Genomic DNA, 13131 nt, shown 5'->3' with positions numbered 1-13131 from the left:
TTTCTTAGTAATCTCAGTGCTTACCACAGTTTCTGGGAAACATTAGATACTTAATAAATCCCTGTTTACTTACTGGGACTTGACTATGGGTAAGAATCAACCTTTTTGATGCCCTCTGAAGCATCATTTTGAGGCTCATAAGAGATGATTCAAGTAAAATACTTTGTGAATATCGATTAGGTCACATTGAGTTTTCTGATCTATGATGATAGACCCCAGTTCCACCTTCATTTAACAGCACATTTGTGTTACTGATCACAAGGAGAATTGAGCAAGTAGGGTTAATTCCTTGCTGCTCTTTATGTATCTGTATCTTAATCTTCATGAAGGATCACTGCAAAGCTACCTGGGGGATGTTGCAGCTATGTCAGGTCTACCTTCACCTCTGTTTCCTCCATCCTCTCAGCTAGAATTCAATTTTGTTGCAGGAAAGATAAGTTGGACTTTTGAATAAATTCATGGAGGGCCAGCTGAATTTGGAAGCAGAAGGACAGTAATTTAGTCCCCACTGTGTCATTTCTAAACTTGGAAACCTAGAATCAGTCACTGAGTGTCTCTGTTCTTTCTTTGTAAATACAAGATCTGGATAATTTATTTGTATCTTTCTTCTCGTTTTGAGGTTCTGCTCCTGTCATACTTGAAAGGCTTATAGGGAGGCTTGACTTCACTGAGGACTTCAACAATTCCCCTTACAATTTTCAAAAAAGGCTCTTTGATCTTCTGAAGATCTACGAATTAAAGGCCACTTTTGAATAACTGGAGGAAGTTGATAGATGTCCTTCATTCTGCAGACTAGAAAATAGACATTTACATGTGCAGAAAATCAAGCAAATGTATCTCATTTTTTACTGCTAATTAAAATTAGGAGAATGCTGATATGACCTGACACCCTCTAAATTCGTGTTTTTTCATGTTTTCCTTGAGATTCTAGGTCTGTGACTTCTTTCTCACTTTGGGTTATTGAGGGGGAAAGAAAAGCCCAGAGAACAGCAATGGGTATTTCATTTACATGTGTTTAAATGTTTGGATGCACGTCTTTGTGCATAAAAGTGAATGTATATAGGTATAAATGTGCTAAAGGTAAATCTATATAGGGCAGGAAGTGAGATCTTGCTTGGTCAATATATTCAGGGAGCTGAGTTTGAGCAATCTTGTTAAAATGGTTGAATTGTGAGATTTAATGATTGGAGAATAAATTCTTTTTATTTTTTAAATTTTTATTTAATGCCATGGGATTTAGTGACTTGCCCAAGCTAACCCAAGCCAGTCAATTCTTAAGAGTGTGTATGTGTGTGTGTGTGTTTGTAGTCAAATTTGAATTCAGGTCTTCCTGACTCTAGGGCAGTGCTCTATCCACTGTGCCACCTAGTTCCCTCCTAGAATGAATTCTAATACTGATTTAGTAGTTCAAGATTGAAAGAAGACTGAGGAAGAGACTGAACTCTAGAAGAGTGTTTGTGATTAAGTGTAATGGTGAATGCCATATAACTTTCTATTTATCAATCTATCTATCCCTCACCTCTCTTTCTCTTTTGAACATACATATATGAGTAGATAAACATTTATTTTATGAATACATATATGCATATAATTTATATATATACATCTAAAACACACATGTGTATATATAGATTCATACATGTGCATACATCCCTCCATCAATATATTTATTATGTCTGTAGCATCCATTAAGTCATCCATTCAGTTTTCCATCATCTCGTTCTTTTCTTTTGAACGTCACTGTCTCTACCTCCAGCCTCATCTCTACTTCTGTCTCTCTCTCTTTCTTGTCCATCTGCATGGGTGGACAGTTTGCTTTTCAGCAGGGCCTTGAAGACATAAAATCATAATGCCATTTCTAGTTCCTTTTCAAAGTAAATTAACTCTTCCAGTAGTTCATTTTTACAATAGCTCTTCTGGGAAATGAATTCCTTGAAGACAATGAGAAATAGTAGGTAGGAATTATAAGAATCACAAATGTTAGATCTGGAAAATGCTAATTTTACAAATCCTGCTTCTGATACCCAGAGGAAGCAAGAAATGAGAGATAAAGAGGGAAAAATAATGTTGAAATGCCTAGGAAGTAGTATAAATATACTGTATAAATCATATCATAAATCTATATAAATCATATCTCTCTCACCTTGCCAATTTCATCTTCTGATTACTGAATCAGATGGAAGATAGATGCTAACCTTAGTCTAGTCTTGTCTAACTGGAGGAAAGACAATTTCACAAGAACAAGGAGAAACCCTTTCCACCTTGGTAATAGTATAGATGCTCAGTGAGTGAGAATAAGAGTCTTTGTTCAGGTAAGAATTCTTCAACCTGGTGGCAAACAAAAGTGACTTCTACTAACTAACCTTTCAAATTTGGGTGGGAGGTGAATGGGACATGTGTTTCTTTTCAGAAAACAAAGTCACTAATACAATCTTAGGAAGAATGAGAAAGCAATCTCACAATAAACCGCTGACCCATTGCTCACTTGCAAACTCAGAACAGAGCTCTTAAAATGGTGCAGAAAAGACTGGACTATAAAGATGAAGTTAACAAAGGAAACAAACAAACAAACAAATATATGAAAACACTTTGGAAAAGATGAAATTTCTAATTTAATATAAAATTAATTAAAGAAATCTTAAATAATATAAACTGATCATTTGAATAAGAGATGGAGTAATTGAGCAGATAGGTGGCATTGCTGCATGTCAGACCTGAAGTCAGGAAATTAAATTTCATGAATTCATATCTGGGCTCAGACAATCACTGTTTCTTTGATCCTGGAGAAGTCACTAAGCCTGTTTGTCCCAATTCCTTTTCTGCAAAATGAACTAGACAAGGAAATGGCAAACCACTCCAGTATGTTCCACATGGGGATATGGTGAGTTAACACAACTGAAAAACTACAAGAGCAGAGAAATCACTGTTAATGGTTTCAAAACTATTTGCATTTTTTATGAGAGAAATCATTTAGAGCCATCTTTATTACTTTGCACAATAAACTGAACTTCTCTGTGCCTTGATTTACCCACCTATGTAACAAATCTATCAACAAAATTAATATATAGAATGCCTGAATGATTTCAGACTAGTCTGAAACCAACCCCATAAATATGCATACTCAACTTTCTTCATTTTCACTTGATCTATATCTATGGATAGTTAAGATACATATATATATATATATCTACATATATATGTGTTTGTGTGTGTGTGTGTGTGTGTGTAGAAACATAGACAATTAGTGATACGTAGATATTTATTGAGATATATAGAAATGGGTATAGAAATACTTGCATTCATATACTAGATATAAATATTTCTAATACTGTGCTCACACATCTCTCTGTGTGTATGCATGTCTGCACAGTGGCACAAAGATGAATGAAATTCATTTCTACTCTTGGTGGTGATAAACCTCTTTATTAACTTTGAAGAGTTAACCTTTCATTTTCATGATGTTCATCATGTATAACTTCTTCTGGGCATTCTGGAGAGCTAAGATATAAATTGGTTCCAGGACTATTGGATCTATCTTAGCTTTATCATTTCTACTACAAGCCCTACCTTCAGCTGGCTTTACCCTTGAAATAGAATTTGATTTTTGTTTTGTTCAAGTTAAATGGGACAGAATTTAATGGGACAGAAAGTGGAAGAGAATAGTTTTTATTTTCTATCTGAAAAAAATATTTCCTTTCTTTCTTCTTTTCGACCTTTTTTCCTGCTACTTCATGTTAGTTAAGTTCCAGCAGATCGCCAAGGATGAGAAATTTCTCCATCATCACAGAATTCATTCTTGTGGAATTCTCCAGTGTGCGGGAGCTGCAGGTCTTACACGGTGTCCTGTTCCTGATGATTTACCTGGCTGCCCTGATGGGGAATCTTCTCACCTTTGCTGCAATTATCACTGACCCACAGCTTCACTCTCCTATGTATTTTTTCCTGAGCAACTTATCCTTCCTGGATATCTGCTCCATCTCAGTCACTCTTCCTAAATTCATTGTGAATTCTTTGTCTGGCATCCATTCCCTGTCCATCCTTGGCTGTGCTGCTCAGATCTTCTTTTTATCCTTTTTTGCCTCAGCCGAGTTTGCTTTGCTTGTGGCCATGTCCTACGACCGCTATGTGGCCATCTGCCACCCCCTACACTATGGCATCATCATGAATCCCGTACGTTGTCTCTGGGCAGCATCTGGTTCCTGGCTCAGTGGACTTGTGTATTCAGCTCTCCACACAGGAAATATGTTCCATGAGCCCTTCACAGGATGCAATATGATCCACCAGTTTTTCTGTGATGTCCCTTATATCTTGAAAGTCTTACCCTCTGATGCGTTTTATAATGAGTTTGTATTATTTGCTGCAAGTATAAGTGTTTTCTTATTGTGCTTTGTTTTTTTAATTGCTTCATATGCTCGCATCTTCTCCACAGTACTCAAGATTCCTTCTGTGGAAGGGCGCTACAAGGCCATTTCTACTTGCTCCCCTCAGTTAATTATTCTTCTGTTGTTTCTCATGTCTGCCATGATTGCAGTCTTTAGTAACACAACAGATTCATCACCTACCCTAAACCTTCTAATTGCAATGACCTATACTACATTGCCTCCATTGATGAACCCCATTATCTACAGCCTGAGGAACCAGAAGGTTACAGTTGCCATGGGCAAGATAATGAGGAGGATGGTTTCTTCCCTATTCATGAAAACACAAAAAGCCTCAAAAAATTGAAGAATATATACCTGAGATGTCACATATGCAAAATGATGACTGTATGAGGTGTTCTGAAAGGGGAAGAAGTGACACCGAAACAATATCACCCCGGAAAAGCATCCTTTGGATAAAATTCTACATGGGATATAATAAATCAATCATTTATTTTACTATAATATTCTACCAGCATTTATGGCCTATCATTTAGTTGTCATGACACAGGTCCCTTGTCTTTGGACAACAATGTCATCAGAAGAATTATTGGACCATTAATATGTATATATCAGCATATACATGTTTATTGATGTGTGTGAGTTTGTGTATATATGCTCTAGTTCCTTTCCTGGTGCTTAATCTCTTTGTTCCTATATTACTCATTTTAAAAAGGAGACTGTTGGCCATATGACAACTCTCGTACCTCCACCTCAATTTTGTGGCTATAATTTTCTTCAAAATTTTGTACATTTTTGATCATTTTTCATCCCTCAAATTGCAATTCATTTTCATGACCCCTAATTTTTTACAGTTTTTACAATTAACATTATTTGTCTTTCTTTAATGGGTTGAGTATACTTTATTGTCTATTATTTCTAGAAGTATCTATGCCTTAACTCTCAATGAATTCTCCTGTTCCCTTCCCATTAACTTACTGCTTTTTAGTTGGTAAAAATCATGACTCTCTTAAAGTGATCATAGTAATTCAATATCCAGAATTTGAAGTTACAGCTATACCAAATATTGTAATTCATTCTTTTCCAAAGGAAATATCTGCTGTGAATTTTAAAATAGCAACCACCTTAGGGAATGATTTGTGCTAATTAGGACTTAGGTACACTCCCTGATAGCAAATTCTCTTTTGTTTTCTGTCTTTATATTTATGGGACAGTTTGTTGCCCACTGTAGTTGCTTCTTAATTGATTATCTACAACTTGAAGATTCTCGAGTACAGAAACATTCTTTTATTTAATTGTATATTTGCTTATTACCTAACGTAGTATTTTTTCAGAGTCAAAGAAAATTTGCTTAATTGAATGTCTGTGATATGGGGAGAGAGAGAGAGAGCGAGAGCGAGAGCGAGAGCGAGAGAGAGAGCGAGAGAGAGAGAGAATAGAATGAATAGATGGATTAATGTATGGACAAAGAAAAAAATCGTTCATTAATAACTGCCTTTTTCTGTCTCCAAAAGAGCTTGATATATTTGAAAGTGTAAATGTTGGGTCTCAGCATGACTTTCCCAAATTCTCTTCCAAATAACTAAAATGATGCATACATTTGAGATCTAGAGTGGTATTGCCAATGAAAGGTTAGGGTAAAAAACTTTTCCAGTCCTGTTAAGGAGGTTAACAGGAAAAATCTGTCTCATCAAAATGATGGTTAGACCTGAAGTATAGGGCAGTGCCGACTGAATGGTAGAAAGCCAGCAGTGTGTCATGGGAGAGCTTGCACTGCTCCTATCTTTTGGGACAAAACCTTAATTTTTATGATAAATTTCAGGGAAAACTGAGAACCAGTTTGACAGCATCTAGGTATACAGCAACATGTTCAGGGCAGGGGTACAGTGCAGTGCAGACTGTACCCTAGAAAGCCAGCAGGAGGGAGACGCTGCCCTGTTCCTGCCGTTTTGGATAGGAACTCACTATTTAACATAATTTGCTGGGAAAACTGGGAAGCATTATCCAAGGTATGCAGCTATGTAGCACAACATTTCATGAGTACCAAGATAAAGTGAAAACTGCTATGATATTTAGACATAAACAGTGATCTCATAAGCCAAATAAAGGAGCATGGAATATTTTGCCTGTCAGATCTTTGCATAAGGAATGAACTTACAGCCAGATAATACTTAGAATATTGTGGGATCAGAAAAGAGCAATGTTGATTAAATTTAATTGAAAAATTTTTGCCCAATTTAAAATCCATTTATCAAGGATTAAAAAGAAAAGCTAGAAACTGAGAAACAAGTTTTCAACACATTTCTCTGTTAAAGGCCCCATTTTTCAAATATGTAGAGCAGAGTCATATTTATGAGACTCCAAGTCATTTCCCTATTGATAATTCTTTATTATTGATTAAAGAAAACAAATCTGAAGCATCATCTCACTATCAGTTTGACTAATACAAAAGTAAAAAATGGCAAACTCTGGAGGGGTTACAGAAACATTGGAGTCATGAACTAACGTCCCAAAATTTTGGAGAATAATTTGGAACTATGACCAAAAGGCTACAAAACTGTGCACACCCTTAGACCTATGTGTTATAAGATGTATAAAGCAGGATGGTTTCAGAGAAATCTGAGAAGACTTATATAAAGAAAAGTGATATGTACTTGTGGAAATAGTACTGCTATAGTCAAACTTCAGATCATACTCTAAATTTCCTTTACTTCGTGTTTTGCTTTGTTTTGTGAAGACGTTTTGTCTACTTTTTGAGCTACATGGCTAAGAAGGAAATAAATTTTGTATCACTGCACATGCATGATGTATATCAAAGTGGTTTTCATTTCAAGGAGGGGGGAAGAGGAGGGGATAGAGAGGGTGAAGGAATTTGATTTCAACATTTTAAAAAAAAATTTAAATGTAATTTCTAGTAGTTTGAACAAAGGATTATGACTCAGTTGTGTCTGTTGGGTGATTCTCAAAAAGAAATTTAGATAAGAAAAGGCAAAAAGTGCAATTACCTCATAAAATGGGTGTGAAATGAATAACTATTGCAGAAGAAGTAGGTGGAGATGGAGGGTTTGTAATGTTGTAACTTTACTTTCATCTGAGTTAATGAGGAAACAAAGTATTTACCTGAAGGAGTTTTGAGGTCTTCTGAGTCTTAGAGATGTCAGAGAACTGGGAGATGGATGGGAAGACACTTTTAGAAAGATTCGGAGAGTGGGGGACATGATAGGGGAGGGAATTTTAGAGTGTTGAGTAAAATAAGGAATAAAAGGATATGAGGCTGAAAAGGTAACAGGCACAGGGCAAAAAGAGTCTGAGAAGAAAAGTAGTGAGTGATAAAAATTGACAGAAATTCACACATTGTAATTAGAACTTCATTAAATCTATAAGATTGCAGAAATCTCACCAATTTATATGTGGTCACAGATATGAAGTCAGTTTTCCAATGAGGATATCAAAAAAACTTATAATCAAATATAAAAGCTATAAAATCATAAATTTTGTAGAGAAATCAAAATTAAGAGTCTTAAGATATAATTTTATTCCACCCATATTGCTAAAATGATAGAAGCTTAAAGTGACAAATATTGGAGAAGACATGAAATAATTGAAAATCGAATTGATTACTTGTGATTTTCAGTTGACTCAACCAATTTGGAGACCAATCAGGAGTTATGACAAAAGAATGAATAAATTCAAATGCTTTTGGTCAGAGGAGAACTTTTATATAGTTATTTATTTTGCTTATCATAAATATCCAAATTAATGTTAAAGGGCATATAAAGAAAGATGCTCTCTGCCTCCAGAGAAAAAAATTAATAAATAGAAGCATGCTTAGAATAATTTTAAATGCATATACACACACTCACACATGCTTATTTTCTTCTAGTGATAGACATCTCTGGGAGGACAGGCAAGAAAAAGATATTTACACCATAATGAATATTTGAAAGGAATATGAAATTGTATTTAATGGATTTTCAATTTCATGTACAGTCATGTTTTTTGTTTCACTGTATTGTGATATGAAAATGTTTGCTTTATTTCAGAAATGTATATGAATGTAAAAAAGAAAAGAAAGGTAATTGAAGGAATGAAAATCATAGTTTTTCTATTATGGACTAAAAGACTTTTGGAAAATGCATCATTTGTTTCTATTTAAAAACATATTAATCCTAGGAATAGATACAATTTTCTTTAATACAATAAATATCAATGTTAAATCACGACTTCTAGTTTTTTAATGTTCAAATTTTATTTTCCCATTCTGTGATTCATCAAGATTTTACCATATTTTATGTTGTTTCACTACGGATTTATCCACTTCCCTTATAATGCAGTCACAGGAAACATTGCTCAGCCATAACATTTTTATTTCTTTAATAATTTATATTTTCTGTTTCAAACACTCTCCATATACACAGTCCCTTTTTCACTAATTGAAAAGACAAGAACTGGGGCAGCTATGTGGTGCAGTGGATAGAGCAGTGGCCCTGGAGTCAGGAGTACCTGAGTTCAAATCCTGGCTCAGACACTTAACAATTACCTAGTTGTGGCCTTGTGTAAACCACTCAACCCCCACCCCCCATTGCCTTGCGAAAAAAAACCCCTTAAAAACAAAGAAAAGACAAGAACTCTGATTCAAATATGTATCTGGAAATCTATATTTCCATATTAACCATGTTGTAAAAAAAAACCAGGATTTACTGAGAAAGGAAATAACTTGTTTGGGAATTTGATCACAAGGCTGTCATGTAGGCTTTATCATTTAGTAGTTACTAAAAGTAATGACTCCCAAACACTAGTTGCTATTTCTTTCACACGTTAAAATATTGGAGATCCAAGAAGGGTCAAATTTAGTTTGAACTTGATTGTCCTGAAGCCTGAAGAAATGGTAACTGGGATGGAAATTGTGGGAAACCTAGGAGAGAAAAAGGTTTATGATACAACAAGGAACATTCAATTGGTACAGGTCAAGAATATACCCAAGACTTTGAGAAAGCAGATTTCCAAAGCTTACAGAGCAAATTTATTTTAATTATTACAAGACCCAAAAATGGTAGAGGGGAAATTGTTCTAAGATGGGATATGCTCCAGAATGAAATTATAAACACATTAAGCAAAAAAGTCCAATGAGCAATTGAAATAGACTTCATTTTAATATAGCAATACGAACACTCGGAAAATGCATCAGAAAGCTTTCATTTTAAAAGGAAAGGTACAAAAGATGGATGGAAGGCCAGGTTACAGGGTGAATATGAGTAATTCTCCTGTAAAAATGTCAGTGATACAAAAGCTAAGAGAATGAGCAAAATGATGGCAAATAGTTATAAGGTTGAAATCTAATCTAAATCTAATCTAATCTAAATCTTGGATATATATATATATATATATATATATATATATATATATATATATATATATATATATATTGATAAGGAAAATTTACAGTGAATTAGCTATTTATCTGAGCACAAGAACTGGAAAGGACTATTCACCAGAGTTGTTAAATTCTGCTTAAATGTAGCATCAGAAACAATGTGAAAGATATTGTTTAAAACTATATTCTGTTTTTTTTCACTTCATTTTATTTATTTTGAATTTTCCCCCTTTGTTAATGTTATTTCCAGAAATTCTTTAGTAAGAACAGTTGGACACACATACTTTGTACATGACTGATAGAATGATTTAAAAAATAATATTTCCTTAAAATGGAGAGAAAGAAAAGAGATGGGAGGATGAAGGAGATTGAATGTGGGTAAATTAAAATACGTTAAGAGGTGTAAATGATATTTTGCGAAAGAAGGGAAAGAAGGGATGAGGTAAGAATTGCCTGAATCTTACTCTCATTAGATTTGACTCAAAGATGAATTAACAGATGCACATACTCAGTTAAGAAACTTATCTTACCTTTCAAATATTAAAAGAGGAAATTGAGAAGGGGGAGGAAAAGAGGGACTAACAGAAAGAAGGGAAAGAAGGGAAGGGAAGGGGAAGAAGGGAAGGAAGAAGGGAAGGAAGATAGGGGAGGGGTGGATATATGGGGACAAACACACTGAAGGAGTTAATATTCAGAAGTAAAATACAGGGGAATATGAATAAATTGAAAAAAGGGGAAAATAAAAACAGGAAAGATAGCATGGAGGGCAATAAAGAGTTTATAATTATAACTTTGAATATGAATGGCATGAATTCTCCCCAACACATAAGTGAACAGCAGAGTGGATTTAAAACCAGAATCCTACAATATACTGTTTGCAAGAAACTCATTTGAAGTAGAGAGATACATATAGAGTAATGGTAAAAGTGTGGACCACAATATATTTTTCTTCAGTTGAAGTAAAAAAGTTAGGGGTAGCAATCCTTTTCTCCCATAAATCAGATGCTAAATGCATATCATTAAAAGACATGTTAGGAAACTACATTCTCTTTAAAGGTATGTTAGACAATGAAGCAATTTCAATACTAAATATGTAGGCACCAAATGGTATAGCATCCAGATTCTTAAGAGGAGAAGCTCAATGAGTACATGAAGACATAGACAGCAAAACTCTACTTAAGGAAGATCTCAACCTCCCTCTCTCAGATTTAGATAAATCTAACCATAAAATAAACAAGAAGGAGGTTAAGGAAGTAAATAGAATGTTAGAAAAACCTAGACATGTTAGATCTTTGGAGAAAACTGAATGGGGATAGAAAGAAATATAGTTAGAGCACCCACTACTGGATGGTCCACTTGGATTAAATAAACCCAGTGAGAAAAGCCTCTAGGGACCTCAAAACCAAAGGTCTGTGCCAGACTCTCTCCCAGCCAAGATACTGGGAAAATGAAGAAAAGCTAGTAAAAACATGGGTCCATAGAAAACTACTTTTGAGGCAAAGACCCTAACTCAGAAAGATCTGGAACTTATGAGGAGAATATGACCTGGTCTCCAGCCCAGAAAGATTTCCTTGAAGAAATAAGGGAGGAGTTTAAAAATCAATTGGAATGTTAGGGAAAAGAAACCCAAGAGAAAATTACCAACTTGCAACAAGAAAACAGATCTTTGGAAAATACAAATGGAAAATGAAAAAAAGAAGAATTCTCTCAAAACCTCAATTGGACAAATGGAAAACTACTTCAAAATAGAATCGACAAAATGGAAAAGGAGTTGCAACATATAAATGAAGCAAATTCTTCTCTAAAACAAATAATGGAGTCTCTGGAAACTAGTGACATCGTGAGAAGACAAGGATCTGTTAAACAAAACCAAAACAAAACCACTGACCTCAAGAATAGATCTAGAAGAAACAACTTAAGAATCATTGGTCTCCAGAGAATATTGAAGAGGGAAAAAATGTCTGGATTTAATTTGACCAGATTTAGCGATGGAAAATTGCTCTGACATCACAGAGCCAGAGAGAAAAATAGCTATGGAAAGACTACATCAATCCCCTGCAGAAAGGGATCGCAAAGTGAAAACACCAAGGAACATTGTGGCCAAATTCCAGAACTGTCAGTTAAAAGAGAAAATTATGCAAGCAGCCAGGAAGAGACAATTTAGATACCAAGGAGCCATAGTAAGGATTACACCAGACCTGGCTGCATCAACATTAAGGGACTTAAAGTTCTGGAATGCGAGATTCTGAAGAGCAATGGAGCTTGCCACTATCTGGCAAAACTGAACCTTCCATCCCCAGGAAAAAAGATGGACATTTAATGAATTAGGAGACTTCCAATTTTTTCTGATGAAAAGATCAGAGCTAAATAGAAAATTTGGATTTCAAAGAGGAGACCCAAGAGACAAATGAAAGGGTAAAAAAAAAGGTGGGGGTAGAGGGGAAAAACTGCTATCCAATAAGATGAAACTGGTTATATCCTCACTTGGGGAATATATACACCAAGTGGTATAGCATCCAGATTTTTAGAGGAGAAGCTGAATGAATTAGCGGAAGACATAGACAGCAAAACTCTACTGAAGGGACTTCTCAACCTCCCTCTCTGAGATTTAGATAAATCTAACCATAAAATAAACAAGAAGGAGGTTTAGGAGGTAAATAGAATGTTAGAAAACCTAGATGTGATACACCTTTGGAGAAAACTGAGTGGGGATAGAAATAAAAATAGTATTTTTTTCCACAGCAGTACATGGCACTTACACAAAAATTGACCATGTATTAGGGTATAAAAACCTTAAAATCAAATGCAGAAAGGCATAAATAGTGAATATTTCCTTCTCAGATCATAATGCAGTAAAATTCAGGTCCAATAATGGGCCATGGAAAGACAAATCAAAAACTAATTGGAAACTAAATAACTTCATTTTAAAGAACGAATGGATCAAACAAGAAATTATAGATGCAATTAATGATTTCATCCAAGATAATGACAATGAAATAACATACTAAATCTTATGGGATACAACCAAGGCAGTTGTAAGGGAATGTATTGTATCTTTAACTGCTTACATGAACAAAATAGAGAAAGGGGAAATCAATGAACTAAGTATACAACTAAAAAAATTAGAGAAAGTACAAATTAAAAACCCAAATCCAATATCCAATTAGAAATTCTAAAAAAATTAAAGGAAGAATCAATAAAATTGAAAGAAAGAAAACTATAAAACTAATAATGAATCCAAGAGTTGGTTTTATGAGAACAACCCAATAAAATTGATAAACCTCTGGTTAATTTGATTTAAAAAACAAAGAAAAAAACCAAATTACTGTCATTAATGAAAAGGTGAACTCACCATCAATGAGAAAGAAATTAAAAAGA

The 13131-nt window shown here is 34.6% G+C and overlaps 1 protein-coding gene across 1 annotated transcript; it reads left to right on the top strand.

The window, feature by feature from the left end:
* The first annotated feature begins 3762 nt into the window (after positions 1–3762).
* Positions 3763–4725, top strand: LOC141519477 (olfactory receptor 14I1-like). Its single transcript, XM_074231713.1, has one exon. The coding sequence runs from the start codon at positions 3763–3765 to the stop codon at positions 4723–4725; it is 963 nt and encodes a 320-aa protein (XP_074087814.1).
* Positions 4726–13131: the final 8406 nt, after the last annotated feature.

Source organism: Macrotis lagotis, chromosome 3 (assembly GCF_037893015.1).
Source record: "Macrotis lagotis isolate mMagLag1 chromosome 3, bilby.v1.9.chrom.fasta, whole genome shotgun sequence".
NCBI classification, from domain to species: domain Eukaryota; kingdom Metazoa; phylum Chordata; class Mammalia; order Peramelemorphia; family Peramelidae; genus Macrotis; species Macrotis lagotis.
Note: the sequence above shows the minus strand (reverse complement) of the source record. Positions and strands in the feature narration are given on the sequence as shown.

Bases quoted from the DNA above. Each gene is read 5' to 3' on its own strand.
- LOC141519477 (XM_074231713.1), top strand. From the start codon at position 3,763: ATGAGAAATTTCTCCATCATCACAGAATTCATTCTTGTGGAATTCTCC.